Source organism: Necator americanus, chromosome X (assembly GCF_031761385.1).
Source record: "Necator americanus strain Aroian chromosome X, whole genome shotgun sequence".
NCBI classification, from domain to species: Eukaryota; Metazoa; Nematoda; class Chromadorea; order Rhabditida; family Ancylostomatidae; genus Necator; species Necator americanus.
In genome coordinates this window covers 23,702,478-23,717,553 of record NC_087376.1, presented here as the reverse complement: position 1 = coordinate 23,717,553, position 15,076 = coordinate 23,702,478, and the positions used below count along the sequence as shown (strand labels likewise).

General features: G+C 43.7%; 3 protein-coding genes across 6 annotated transcripts in view; all 3 read left to right on the top strand.

The window, feature by feature from the left end:
* Nucleotides 1-2,176: 2,176 nt before the first annotated feature.
* RB195_025108 (uncharacterized protein) lies at nt 2,177-2,569 on the top strand (the record flags this gene model as incomplete). 2 transcript variants are annotated; one of them, XM_064213123.1, is made up of 1 exon in its annotated part: nt 2,177-2,569. In XM_064213123.1, the coding sequence occupies one exon, from the start codon at nt 2,177-2,179 to the stop codon at nt 2,567-2,569; it is 393 nt and encodes a 130-aa protein (XP_064069003.1). The 2 variants fall into 2 exon arrangements, with proteins under 2 accessions (XP_064069003.1, XP_064069004.1); XM_064213122.1 differs by having other exon boundaries at nt 2,189-2,569.
* A 270-nt stretch (nt 2,570-2,839) lies between these two features.
* RB195_025107 (uncharacterized protein) lies at nt 2,840-3,070 on the top strand (the record flags this gene model as incomplete). The annotated part of the gene is made up of 1 exon (XM_064213121.1): nt 2,840-3,070. The coding sequence occupies one exon, from the start codon at nt 2,840-2,842 to the stop codon at nt 3,068-3,070; it is 231 nt and encodes a 76-aa protein (XP_064069002.1).
* A 609-nt stretch (nt 3,071-3,679) lies between these two features.
* The window catches only part of RB195_025106 (uncharacterized protein), a gene marked incomplete at both ends in the record, with an annotated part of 22,132 nt that continues 10,735 nt past the window's right edge, over nt 3,680-15,076 (top strand). For 2 of the 3 annotated variants that reach the window (XM_064213118.1, XM_064213119.1), the window contains 5 exons: nt 3,680-3,691; nt 3,855-3,938; nt 7,435-7,519; nt 10,914-11,026; nt 14,622-14,733. In XM_064213118.1, coding sequence (XP_064068999.1) covers nt 3,680-3,691; nt 3,855-3,938; nt 7,435-7,519; nt 10,914-11,026; nt 14,622-14,733 — 406 coding nt within the window. Of the gene's footprint in view, nt 3,692-3,854; nt 3,939-7,434; nt 7,520-10,608; nt 10,666-10,913; nt 11,027-14,621; nt 14,734-15,076 lie in introns of all 3 variants that reach the window. The other variant, XM_064213120.1, reaches the window with a different exon arrangement.

Below are 15,076 nucleotides of genomic sequence, written 5' to 3'. Positions count from 1 at the left end.
TATATAATCGTCACCGCACAACCTGCACCACTCCCGATACCATGCAATCACCCTCTCTACCATACGGGCAAACCACGCAGCTGGGAGAGCGGAGTCGATCATATGTACGATTATGTACCAGCTGACCTTTCAGGTTCGCTAGAGACATTTCCACAACCCTCACGTCATTCTCTAGACCTGCTTTTCGTAGAAAGCTCCGTACCGCTCTGCTCATATCATCAGACATATAAGGTAGACAGAAAGGGATCTTTTCTGGGCCATCCACTACGTTGGATCATCAAGAAGGATGTCGTGCTTGTCGGGTAGCACCATCTCCACTTGGGTACCCATTGGATATTGCCACTTTATGACCAGAATTACAGACCATGTTTTTTTTTCTGGCTACTAGATGAGACTTTTGCCGCCGTGTTGTACATGTTACCTATAGGAAGATTTTTCATTTTGCTGGGATGCGCTGAAAGATAGTGGATTAATGTTTTTTACTACTGGGTTTTCGATACCACTTAGTCTTCCAAATCCCATTCCGCAAGTAAATATGCACATTCAAGAAAGCTAACCAGTTGTCTATCGGTCTCTCCCTTGTGAACTTAGTGTGAGAATACTGCTATTTGAGAAGATTGGAGCACGTGTCTAATTCTGCTTGAGCTTGTGTTGAGCAGACGACGCAACAATCATCTATGTGGCGATAATACAGCAGTGATTTGCGGTCTACTATAGGTTTTTCGATCTTGGACATGAAAACAATGACAAGAGTGGGTGCCAGACTTTGTCCCATAGCTAGGCCTCTTAAGTTGTCGGTAGTACTGTCCCGACCACCGAAAAATAAAGCAATTCAGGCACTCATTTATCAGTGTCATGATTTGGCTAATGCAGTCCATACATATTCGTACTTGTCAGTCCGTATATATTCAATGCACTCTGGTTCTGCGTAAACAGTTCTTGAACAGCCTGCATCGCGACATCGTTTGAGACGTTCGTATAGAGCGATGTAACGCCAAAGGACTCTATTACACATTCACGTTCAAACGAAGGGCTGTGAAATCGTTTAAAGAAGCTGTTTGAGCTGCTTAGGTGGGCAGGGACATATTTGAGCAGCTTATTTAGGATTATGTTGAGTAGCCAGGAAATTCTATCTGTGGGGCCCTCAATACCACTTATGATAGGTCTCATTTTAAAGTCACCTGGATTATTCGAAGCGAGGCCGTTTTTAGAGAGTTTGTGGGTTTTAATTAGAGTGTATAGGACTAGACATGCAGGTAAGTCATTCTTAAGACGTGTAAACAGGTTTTTAACAAGCCCCACTGTTTCAACCCATACCCTATTTAGATGGCGAAACTGTTTTCTGGATTCGTTGGCGGAGGATGGAGCGTAGAGAGTATCATCCTGAAGATGTTGCCTTGCATCGCTATGTGCAGTTCACGTGACAGGACAACAAATTCCCCTCCCTTATCACTAACGGAGACCTTGATCTTCCCAGCTGTACAAAGATTGCGGATCTCACGTGGGCCTCGGCGTTGCGCAACAGAGAGTTTGAATTCTACGTGTTTGTTTTTTGGAAAACCGCTCCAAAACTGAGTGTACTGGTGTTGCAAACACTCGAAATCTGTTGTCTACCGTTGGGTTGGGGTCCGGTGGCTTATGCAGCATAGGTGGGAAAGGTATAGAGGGTAAAGATGCTCGCTCAGCTATTCTTCCAATTTGGGGGGACCACTTCAAGACCTTGCTGAACCGGCAACCACCGTCAGCTCCTTAACTCTCGATCGGTTCTGGTCTGTATCCAAAAGATGAAATATGGAAAATCCGGTGTAGACGTCGGGATTAGCGCAGAAATGCTGAAGTATCTTCCTCCGACTAGGATTGAAATGACAAAGATCATCCGTTCAATATGGATAGACGAAAGGATACCGGACTCGTGGAAACACGCCATCATAATTCCCCTACACAAGAAGTTACGACCCTGGAAATTATCGACGAATTTCCTTGCAACGCCCAACGAGAAAGCTGCCTTTCGCCCTGGACGATCCAGGTGTTCATCGTTAGGAGTTCGAAATTTGTGAGCGGTACTGGAAGCCGATGGAATTAGCCTTTCTGGACCTTGAAGCCACCTTCGACTCTCTTCATTGAGGCCGTCTCAACGCGCTGCGCCGACGATGGAGTACCAGGAAAGTTCGTTCGCATGCTTAGTGACATGAATCAACGAATAACTGCTGCTGTTCGAACACCAGTCGGATGTGCAACACCGTTTGAGGTGGTAACTGGGGTAAGACGAGGGGCAGTGGCAGGACCCTTCCTGTTCAACATCGCTATCGACGACATCATGCAAGGAACAGTCGATCATTGTCCTGCCGACATCGTCTTGGCACTATCAGGGCACCCCTTGATTAATCTCGAGTACGCCGACGATGTTGTCATATTCGCAGAAAGGAGTACAAAAGTTCAAAATGTTGGCAACCTTGTGTCGAGGCTTTCTGCAGACTATCGACTATCTCTGCGCCCTTATAAATGCGAGCAGATGTGGGAACTCAAACGGAAACAAGGTGGACGAACAACTGATCGAGCTCGCCGATGAGTTCTGTTACCTATGCTGTACGCTGAAGAACAACGGCAGCTACGAGAAGGATATTTAGCAAAGATGTGCCGTTTCTGCGTTCAACTCCTTAACGAAATGCCTGTGGTCGACCCCCAACGAAGTCAAGCTGCGAGTCTACCTATTTGCAATTTGCCTTATCATGATGTACGGATCGGAGTTTTCGGCAGCACCGTCTACGGTGATCGAGAGGCTTGATTGCACGGAAAGGAAGCTACCTAGACGGCTGCTTCGCTAATTTTGGCCTAGGGTATGCCACAACGAAGAGCTTCACGCGGGAATCGATGTGGTGCACTGGCGGATGACACGTGGAAGATATCAACATCTAGCACCGCCATCGAAAATGGCTACAGAAAATCGTCTTCGATTCTTTGGTCATATAATAAGGAGACTAGCAGATCGCCTTGTTCGACGAGTTTTGAGGAGTCTGTCGGATTCAAGCTGGAAGAGGCCACTTGGCCGAAAGCGGAAGCTCTAGACTGAGGCGGTGAAAGCGGACCTCAGGATACTCGGCGTGGATAAACAGTTCAGGCGGGAAGCAAGGTTTCGAAGGATATGGAAAAATAGGTATGGCGACGAATGTATCGATTCCGTGCAAGCTCTCGCAGAAAAAAATGCGATTCCATCTAAAGCGCATTTTCAAGCATTTTTTATGTTTAGAATCCAGTCCTCTATAGAAAATTTTTGGTAATTGTCTGAATAGAAGTTCTAAACGAGTTACCATTCCGATTTTTATAAACAGTTATTATTACGATACCCACTAGTCGTTCATTTGTTACGAGTTTTAGTATTCGCTGTAAACTGTGTCTGTAAACAATAACGCATGTCGAAGAATAGGGGGACCCCCATGTCTGACTTCACTTCAGATCTGGGCGCTATCCTTCCTCATGTAAGAGAAATAAAAGTGTAAAGTGTCTGGCGTTACTAAATCCGCTTGGGATGCGCCACTACGTTCACTTTAATTCAGAATCGTTTGAGGTTCACGAACGTGTAGCTGGCCTATACAATGAATTGCTTGGGCTAGCCGATATGTAAAGTGAGTGTTTTTATCCTCCCATACAAGTCTGGTACCAATTCATCGACCCCGGAGGGATGAAAGGTTTGGTTAGCACTAGGGCGGTTTCGAGCCCTGGATCAATCGTGCAAGTAGCGGAACCTCTAATCGCTACTCTACACCTGCCCCCTTAGGAGAAATGTATCCAATAAATTGCGACATATGCTAAACGTAAAGTACATGTATTTGAACCAACTACTGTATTGCATTTAGGTGATTCTGCTGAGGAAGAGTCGGCCTCATTCTAAGCTGTTCCTAATAGATTTGGCTGGTTCCGAAAGGGCGTCCAATACAAACGTGAGTCCCAAACATTACAATATCTTATCATTGTCATTAATTTCTACTCCTTTTAAATATGCTTGGGAACATTTCAATATAGTAATAGTGGCTCTACCACTAATATAAGCTTTTCACCTAGTAAGGTGCAAGGTTCCGTGAAGTGTTATTGGGAACTCCGTACAAGCAAAATATCACGAGTTGAGGTGTAAGAACCTCCTTCTTTCAACGTATTACACCTACGAGTGTCACTCTCAGATGTCTTCAGAAATTTTCTAAAAGTTGTTGTTGCTTCATAGTTCGTAAGTTCCTCAGAGGTCTCATAGTTTTTTTTTTAATGAGTTGTTTACTAGTTTGTAAGCAGTGTGCGATTTTTTCGACTTCACTTGCAAATTTAGTAGTTGCTCGCAGTTTACAAGCTTCTCAGGCAGATTAAGAAGGAGATACCCTACGCTACGTTAAGTTGTAAAATGTTGAGTTCCTGTTGCTTAATTGACTTGCAGTTAAAGTGACATTAAAGCAGTTCTAATTTTGTTTGAAGGCATCACTCCACGAATCTGGGGTGGTACGGATTTCAGCTGGGTAATGCGTACACGGGGTCTTAGATTGTGGTGAAGAAGATGATTCTCCCTGTACCACTGTAGTCGTAGAAGACCCCGGGACGCTGTTTCTTACGACGGTTTCCGTTGCAGTGTGCAACCATTGCGCCTCGCCCCCGCCTGCGATTCGTGCGGATTGGTTTTCAACATTCCGAGGTTTCCTACTACTACAGTTATACAGGAAGAAATGGACGGAATCACCTTCTTCCCCACAATCGACGACCCCGTATACGCATTACCCGACTGAAACCCTTGCCACCTCATATTCGTGGGGTGATCCATTTATTGTTTTTCAGTAAGTTTACAAAGTTTGCTCATTGCAGTCGAGAAAGGCAAATCCGTAGATCCTCATGTAAGCTTATCAAGTTTGTTCCGCAGAAAAAAGTAGCAAGAATTCTGCATCAGATCTGCAAAAAGTTCACCAGTTAATATTTTGAGCAGAAAAGCCACAAAAGAAGCTATTGGGTTGATCCGATCATGATCGACTACGTATGCCTAAATTACCTCTACTATGTGTGGACCATCAATTCTTGGAGTTCAGAACAACGGCGGCTGCAAATCAAACTAGCACGAAATCTCATTTTCTGGCTCTTGCTGATAATCGATTTTTCCCTCTCGTAGATGCAGATTTAGTGCCCAAAATAAATTGTAGTCTGAGGGACCTTGTTGGGAGAATAAGAATGGTGCGATAGAACATCCCAACCAGCTTCGGCTATTTTCTCGCGAGTAAGCTTCTTGAAAATGCCCGACCTCATATGGCAGAGCTTAATCGCTAGAAAATTGCCGAAGTTGGTTGGGAAGTTCTACCGTACCCTTCTTATTCTCCCAACTTGGCCCCGTCTGACTATCATTTGTTTCGGCCACTAAAGGTGGATCTACATGAGGAACATTTGATGATTCAGCACTGAAAAAAAGATTTCTGCGCTTCGACTCCCAGCCCTGGAGCACTGGACATCCGTAGTGGATCATGGTTATACAAAATAATAACCATCATGATCATCATGATGGTTATTACTTTGTTGTTTGATATCTATGAACAATCATGATATATAATAACGAGCTTAGTCCGTGTGTATGTGTGTGTATGTGTGTGTATGTATGTGTGTGTGTGTGTGTGTTTGTCTGTGTGTCACGAAATTCGAAAAAGAGGGTGCGACGGGTCCATCCGGCGTCGGATTGGTGCCCAAGCGTCAGATAGCTACAAAATGGACTGAGACGGGTCCACAGGCGTCAGATACGTGTAGAAGGGGGTGCAACGGGTCCACCGGCGCCAGATACTTATAGAAGGGGGTGCGACGGGTCCACCGGCGCCGGATACGTATAGAAGGGAGTGTGACGGGTCCACCGGCGCCAGACACCTGTAGAAGGGGGTGCGACGGGTCCACCGGCGCCAGATACCTATAGAAGAGGGTGCGACCGGTCCAACAGCGTCGCACTAGCGCACCGGCGCCAAATACCTATGGAAGGGAGTGCGACGGGACCACCGGTGCCAGATACCTATAGAAGGGGTTGCGACGGGGCCACTGGCGTTGGATTGGTGCGCCAGCGCCAGATAGCTATGATATGGGGTGCGACAGGTCCACCGGCGTCAGATACCTGTAGAAGAGGGTGCGACGGGTCCACCGGCGCCAGATACGTATAGGAGGGGGTACGACGGGTCCACCGGCGCCAGATACCTGCGGAAACGGGTGCGACGGGTCTACCGGCGCCAGATACCTATAGAAGGGGTGAGACGAGTCCACCGGCGTCAGATACCTGTAGAAGGGGTGCGACGGGTCTACCGGCGCCAGATACCTATAGAAGGGGTGAGACGAGTCCACCGGCGTCAGATACCTGTAGAAGGGGTGCGACGGGTCCACCGGTGCCAGATACCTATAGCGGATGCGACGAGTCCACCGGCGCCAGATACCTATAGAATGGGTTGCGACGGGTCCTGCGGCGTCGAATTGCTGTGTCGGGGTGTAGAAATATCGCACAGTAACTTCGTGTGCATGTCGCGAAAGGTAAATTGGACGTTGCAAACGCTTCATAGTCGTATCCATTTTTCGCGTTCTTTTTCACCTCTACGACTCCTCCGTTCTTCAGAAAATGGAAACATGAGTGCCAACTGCTGCTTATACAGTAGCCAACTGTGTACAAGATCTGATGTGGAACGCTATCTTTATCAGTACGATGATGTCATTCACTTCATTTTATGTGATCATTCATTCTGCGGTAACCGTTGGGGGGAAACAAGAGGGAATCCTACACTTTGAGTAATGATTCCAAGTCGTGTCTATATTACATTGGTATCGAAAGAGTGGTTAAAGGTGAAGTTTGAATGTTCTCTAAATGTAGAACTGACGCGTTTACAAGGAAAACTATGGATCTTTAGCCTAAATTTTACAGAAAATGTTACTATTATTAATTTATTCTCTTTAACCAGTGATGGTGAGCGGAGCGAACACCACAGAAGGTTTGAAGTCCGGCTTTAGCCGGACATTCAGACTGGTAACGTTATAATTGTTTGAGTGCTGATGCAAAAATTTCGGATCAACCTTATGTCTTCTCCCAATTTGTTCGATGATCGTCAGCATTGAAGTCAAAGATCAGTTACGAACTTGAGTTGATTGTTTTAAAATGATGTGAAAAACAAAAAATCTCAGGAAGGCACGGACTGGGCTCATGATCAATTAAGAACTTCGGTATGCCCTGCTTACCTTTTGTAAAGGTTAATGTAATAGGCTCCTATCATAATAACTTACAAGAAATATTTTTGTTTTTCGATGCAGTCTTATTCGCGAGATTATTCTACATTTACATTTTACAAAGAAATGATGTGACGTATGATTGTTGGAAAAACGGAAGGAATCCTTTGCTATTGAGATATGATTGGAAGAGCAGGATAAAAGCTTTCACTCACAGTTACCCCTTTTTAGAATCGCGGACTACGTTTTAAAGAAGGGGCTGCGATCAATCGGTCATTGCTTGCTCTTGGAAACGTCATTAATTCGCTTAGTTCTAGTAAGTTCTCATCCGTGATCTTCACGAACTGTCTTTAGCAGATGCTAATCACTGCAGTGAAAAACACATAAGTTTCGTTGTTTCAGGGAGCGTTCGACAGCTATTTTCATACAGCTTTAGCAATTTTAATTCTTACCAGTTCACTCGTGTTTTCGATCAATGCCATTAATAATCTTTTGTATTGGCGAGAAAAAATTTCGTTGAAGTTTTTGAGCTTAGTAAGGAAATGGACCGCTTTGATATTCTTGTCTATATTAAGCGAGAGGCATTTAGGCTGGCGCAATTAAGTAATGAAAATTTGTGAGCTGTGCTTATTTGGAAGATATCAGAAATGAAAATCTCCATGTATGACATTTAATAAATCTCGACATGGTGATGTTTTAGTATTTGGTTTTTTTAATTGAGCCGGACACGAGGTTGTTATTATCCTTTATTTGTATCTAACGTTTCAGCAATATCGCCTTCTTCAGAGCCCGAAAAGGTGAATTCGAACGTGATTTAGCCGTCCAACAGAGAAAGTCCTACGTTTATTGTTGGACCTCATAGCTAGAAGTAGAACAGAACATTGTACCCTAGGATCGAGTGGCTATCCTGCCACTGTTAGATACCTGTTGTGAGGTGGCTAGCGCAGTGAAATATCAACCTTAAATAGGGCGCGAGCTCCCGCGTTATGCAGAGGCATTCCTCTTTACGATTCATCTTTGGGCGCTTGGAGTGGATCCAAAAGCCTTCAAAGCCTTGCGTGCCGCTATGCTAGGTTCGCCCACTAATGTCGTGATCTTATCCTCAAAGTCGTCTCCGTTATGACGCTGCACCCTATGGCCACCTGATGCAGTGGAGTCATATGATTTCCCTTTGCCGTCGAGGTGTTCTTTGACCATGAACTCATGCAATCACCTCGTTGTTGTCCGAACATATTTTGCACTCCGGTGTAGTGCAAATACGATCATATAGGCGATTGCGAATGAGCCTTTGCTAGCTTTCCTCAGATACCGCCCGATTGGAACACTGACCTCATCGGAAATAAATGGCACCCAAACGGATACTTTCTCCTGAGCTGTTTCGAAATTGTACTCTTTTACTCATAGGCCGCACAGGTCTGTCGCCGTCATTGACCGCAATTTTCCTAGCAAGCTCGGTAGATTTTTGTCTTTCTTTCTTCCAGTAAAAACGGAGGTGACAGTGCGAAACATATTTCGCACTACTGACCCTTCAACCTGTGTTGGATCAGCGCGGAGAAAGTGAACTAGGATATTCTTATCAGTGGGTTTGCAGTAACATTCTGTTTTGTGCGTTCTGTTTGAAATATGCACTTGGACGTTGAGGAAAGGTAACCATTTACTTTTAGGCTTATCCCGAGTGTACTTTATATACTCCGACTGTTCATTTAGTACCTTGGAACATATGTCCATCTCTGCTTGAGACAAAAAGACTAGGAAACAGTCGCCGAGGTATCTCCAATAAAACAAAGGTCGTGTTTCCCAAGCAGGTGCCTCAATTTTAGCGATGAAGGCAATAGGTAGCGTTAGCGCCATCCGTTGTCCCATGGCAAGACCCCTGATTGTTGAAAAGTAGTTGCCCGAGCATCTAAAGACAGTACGTTTGAGATATTCCCTGAGAACAACCATCAACAGCACCACCGAAAATCTATACAGGTTGATTGAGCTCAGTTGAGAGCTCAAAAATTGCTTACATAGCGAAGTCGTTGGAGACGTTCGTGTACAGTGCAGTAACATCGAAAGACCAGACTACACATGATTTATCAAAATGTGTGTTCTTTAAGTGGTCGAAAAACATATGGGTGTTCTTGAGGTGGGCTGGTACGAATTTCAGCAGCTGCACCAACACTATGTTTAAGAGCCAATCGATCCTGTCTGTGGGGCCTCCTACGCAGCATTTAATAGGTCTTGCATTGAACATTGAAGGATCTTCAGAGGAAAGATCACTGTGAGAGGTTAGCTAGTGAGTTTTTATTAGAAGGTACGTGACAGGACACACAGATAACTCTGTTTTAAGCCGAGTTGCAGTCGTAGGTGGTAAATGCACTGATTTACTGGCACTCATCTTTACCATCTTGAGTCTCCGGTGTTGTGCCAGAAATTCTTCGACAGTGGAGGAGCCATAGAGGAAGCTGTCTTTGAGATAACATTATGCGAGAGCTTTGTATGGATGACGAGGAACGACTACAAATTCCACACTCTCGTCATTAGTAGATAATCTGATAGTTTTAGACTTGACAAAACAAACTTCCCTAGTGCCTAAGCGCTGTTCTGGTGTGATGTTTGAGTGACACTTTCTCCGCCTGTACCGATCCAAGAATCTATAGCTATCGTGGAGCTCCCCCTACTAATATTAACCAAAGGTTCTTCTTCGTAGTCTTCTTCTTCGATTTTTCGTGATCACCTATGTGATTGTATTTGGACTACATCGGAGTGCAAAATATGTCCGGACAACAACGAGGTGATTGCATGAGTTCATGTGTTGTTTATCTGATTTCCTGTGTGCAATGTAGTGAAGAAGAAGAATAGAAAGAACAGCTACATTACCTTGTATTCAAGTCAAAAAACACCTCGACGGCAAAGGGAAATCATATGACTCCACTGCATTAGGTGGCCATAGGGTGCAGCGTCATAACGGAGAAGACTTTGAGGATAAGATTACGACATTAGTGCGCGAACCTAGCATAGCGGCACGCAAGGCTTTGAAGGCTTTTGGATCCACTCCAAGCGCCCAAAGATGAATTGTAAAGAGGAATGCATCTGCATAACGCGGGAACTCGAGCCCTATTTAAGGTTGATATTTCACTGCGCTAGCCACCTCACAACAGGTATCTAACAGTGGCAGGATAGCCACTCGATCCTAGGGTACAATGTTCTGTTCTACTTCTAGCTATGAGGTCCAACAATAAACGTAGGACTTTCTCTGTTGGACGGCTAAATCACGTTCGAATTCACCTTTTCGGGCTCTGAAGAAGGCGATATTGCCGAAACGTTAGCCACAAATAGAGGATAATAACAACCTCGTGTCCGGCTCAAATAAAGAAAGCAAATACAGAGATGAAAGTGTTTCCTACATTTCATATGCCAAAGGGAAGTACGTCAACTATCGAGACAGCAAGCTGACGAGGCTGCTAAAGGATTCTCTAGGTGGGGATTTTCTTCCAGTAACACAGCATCCCATAAATTATCTCAAAACATTGTGCGGATTCCCATTGCTCTTCTTTTAACATCAGCCTAAGAAGAAGTTTGAGATATAGTTTTCATTAAGGGTCAGTCTCAACAGTCTTTCATATTAGGTCAACCAAAATGTCATGTTTAACCGACTATTAGTCTTAAATTTTTATTTGATTAGTTTCTTCGTGAAAATCAACTCCACCAAATAAGGTCTTTTTGAGGTGGGAACGCCCGAACTTGTATGATTGCTCACGTCACTGCAGCCAGTGGGCACTACGAAGAAACCTACAATACCTTGGTTTACGCGGCAAGAGCGATGAATATTACAAATAAGGTGTTTCAGTTTTATGATCTATAAAGTGAAACAATAGAACATCACTTGTCACCTGTCCTCTAGTCTCCTACTGCCTTGGTTTGCGCGTGCAGTACTTGTAGTTGTCCTGAAAATCGTCGTTGTTCCTGATCAGTGCCGTTGTTTGGAACTTTGAACTTCCTCTTTCACTTCCTAACACTCTTTGAGGACACGTGAGAATTGGGACTGACAAAGAAATAAACGCTTGATATAGGTGCAAATTATCATGCTATATAATAACGCGCTTTATCCGTATATATATATATATATATATATATATATATATATATATATATATATATATATGCATGTGGTGTGTGTTTGTCTGTGTGTCACGAAAATACTCCACAATGATGCAAGACTCTACGCCGGTGAGGCCAAACCATCGTCATGCACCTGATAGGCGAGCACTCTCCCTTTCCAGCATTGTCCAGAAGTGTTTTGTTATGTATGTTGCATTTGATAGGCCAAGTTAGTTTTTGTCATATGTTAGTGGGGGTAAACTTTTGTGTGAATGTACACTTCCAAATTTGCAAAATTTCATGCTAAATAATAACGGGCTTATTTTGTCACGTGTGTGCGTCTGTGTGTGCGTCTGGCTTTGGATTGGTACGCGAGAGAGTAAATGTGGTTAAGCTGGATGAGACGTATCCCACTTCGTCGGATTGGTGCGCCGGATCCTCAACGTTAGGATGGATTCTATGACTCATTCGCGTATCTATTTCGAAGCACATTTCCCTGATGCTGATAACATCCTTTCTTCGATAAGTGGAAGCACACAGTGTGGGTACACATAAGATAAGTGGGTACACATACAAACGGCTGCTTAGATACAATACTAGCCAACACACGTTCACGTGGTCTGACGTAGAGTTTTATCTTCGTCACTACGATGATGATCATTACATCATTCTGTGCTTATAGTTGAGAGCGGAGGAAACTCATGCTTTGAATAATCTTTCCAAATTGTGGAGGTTTCAGAGAAACATAGATGTAACATGAAATTTGATTGCTCTTCAAATATAGTACTGACGCGTTTGGGAAGAAAATAATGAAATTTCTCATCTATGCCTAAATTTTTGACGGAAAAATTGAAAAAAGCTTTGATCGAAGGGAAAAACTACTATCATTTTACAAAAAAGTGATCGGTGAAGGCGAGCGAAGCGAACACTACAAAAAGTCTGAAGTCGGGCTTTAGCCGGAAGTTCAGTCATTTTGTAGTGTTCGGATTTAATTGAAGGCAGCGTATCACGGAATCCTTATGTTACGGACACGTCAGGTTAAACGGAGAGTTTGGTTGTAAATTACGTAAACGAGCGTGGCCCGCTTAACTCCCCCTTGTCGTTCAGAAAACCGGCGTGCGAGCCGATTTAGCTCCTAGATACGTTTGGACGCCCACCATTGCACTCGCTTCAGTCCCGTCACCAGCCTATTCGTTTTTTTTTTGGACTTGAACAGTTTGGTGAGGAGAACTCATTATTTTTTCACCTCGTGGATGCGGCGCGTGGACAAGGGTGGTGCGTTGCAGCTGATTTCGTAGGAAAGAGCCTGTCTTCCACACTTTTTTTTTACGACGATTGGAGAAAGATGAGCGAAGCAGCGCTCGTTTCCGTAATCTATACCCGGACAATACGTTTTCTGGGGTTTCCATGGCACTACATAAATTTCATGATTGCTGAGATGAAGGTGATTCAGTTGTTTGGAACATGCCACGTGTTTTAGCCTTAAACTTGGGTAATTAAATTTCATTGATCACGTACAATATAATGTACAGCGAACTATCAATTAAGGCACGTTACATAAAGCACGTTAAATAACAAACGAGCAATGCGCGAATAGAAGTGCACAATGCATAAAGAACAGAAAAAGGAGGTAAAAATATGCACACACACATGGGAAGGAGGCAAGAAATTAGGAGATGCTTGAGCCAATGCTTGACTATGCTCTGAGCAATAAACACTTGGACTGTTTATATACGGTCCAAGTTCTTTGTCTGCTGTCGGCACAGTGTTGCTCTCAAAATCTGATTGTGCTCGTTTAGTTTTTGCCCACCAGATGCGCCAGTTGCGCGAGAGTACAACTCCCATTGATTGCCTGTTATTCAAATGCTCTTTGTTTGAGCATTCCCACCCAGAGTAAACATATTTTCTTTACTTCTTTATTTTAATGATCTATGGTCACGTTTGTGACAATTCCCTGCCTTTAACAAACAAATAAATAGACGTTAGTTTCCCAACTGCGGCATACGTAGTTGAATCATTCGGATTCATTTCATTCGTTGAGCAACTGTAGAGAATCAGATATCCACTTGTTTTTCACAAACATCCTTTATCGGTTCAACTATGGGCCGATCGTTCTACAAGTTTAGTCGAAACCTGTTCACTTTCTTCCTGCCCCCGTAGTGCTTGGTAGTCCTATAAAAACGACGTATCAGTGAAACAAAGATGGTTCACGTGTCATCCTTCAACTTTCACTTCCATGTTGTTCCATCCTAACTTTCGCATTTCGAATTGATCTTCATAGCTGCAGTCGTTGTTATAAGGTCAGTAACTCTGCCAACACCCCCAACTTCTTTGCTTCCTTTACAGTCCCTCTCTAGCATCATGAATGAAGTAAAGTGGACGTCTTCGTCAGTCCACTGACGTCGTCTTCATTGGTTCCAGTGACCGGTATCATCATGTCTCCCCCCACTAGTCGTTTCATGCAAACGTATGCATGCGTGCATGTACAGTCTGTAATCATAGATTTTTCTATGGTAGATAAGTCCTGCAACTCTGTCTTTTTTGGTGCTGCTGTAATAGGCATTCCTCCAGAGTTAGGAGACTCTTATAATTATTTCGAGTGGCAATCTTTTGGAAGAAAAGTGATCTCGAATTGTTCATCGCTTCCTCTCAGGACAGGACTCAAACTTATTTGTGAGAACTTCAGACCGCCTCTTTTGCATGTCCCATCTACATGAAAGCTGTGTTTAAAGTGGGTCGCCGTGCAAGATGCAATCGGAAAACACGGGAGTTCGTCTCTTGAATTGAAATGCGTCTCAAGGTATGCACTTGGCGCCGCCACGTGAGGACGCGCTACGTATTCTGATGAGCTATCGCAAACAGAGATCACTATTATGATTTTTCCTTTAAACGGGGATGTTAGTTCTGTCGAGTTATTACTTTTACTTTGATTTCTTTCTAAATCCAGTAAAATCTTGCAAGGAGGCCTTTGCACACCTTACGGATATGATAGTCTTTTGGCAGAAAATATTTATTCCTTAATATTGACAGCAACAACTGCATAATACGAAGATGACATTGTAGGCTCGCCTTTACTTTCACTCTATCGTAGAAATTGAGAAAGTCGACAGTTTTGTACGGCGCAATTATTTCCGAGCAAAACCCGGTGTGTTGACTAGTTTTGCATGATTTGAATTTTTAGGTGCGTTTTTATTTCCGCCATTGTCCTAAGGACTGAGACACCCTTAATAGTTCAAACATTTATTCCAAATCAGGAAAATCGAGTTTTTTTTTGTGATGTAGTTCTAGTTGTTGTAGTTTTATAGTCTTCATTTTTCTTCTTATTATTATTGAAGGTGACGATGAATCGTCCAGCGTCAGCGGATCAACCACACGCAGTTGCTATGAAAGAAATGCGCCGCATATATGAGCAGAGAAAGATTCCTCATGCCGCGTCTACAAACCAAAGTAGGTTTGTCAGAGAATTTTTGTTTACTGAACTTTTTGTGCGCGTAACTAGGGGTGCAGTTTGTGTCAAATATCGTCGTAGTCGTTGGCAGTTCGTAGAAGGTAGCACTTCTTCGTGTATCAGTTTTCTTTATTACAGCTGAAATTAGGTGCTTATTAGACGACTATAATGGTTCTGAACTCTGTTTGGTGTCCTGACTGTCTGTCCAGCTAAATTGCTTGGTGCCGGAGATCTCTCATTTACGGCATTTCAATTTTCGCGGTTTCTAGTTTTGAACACCTTACACTTCCTTCTTCAATTCTGCAACATGGTTTAGCCCGTTCTAATGGGGGAAAACAAAAT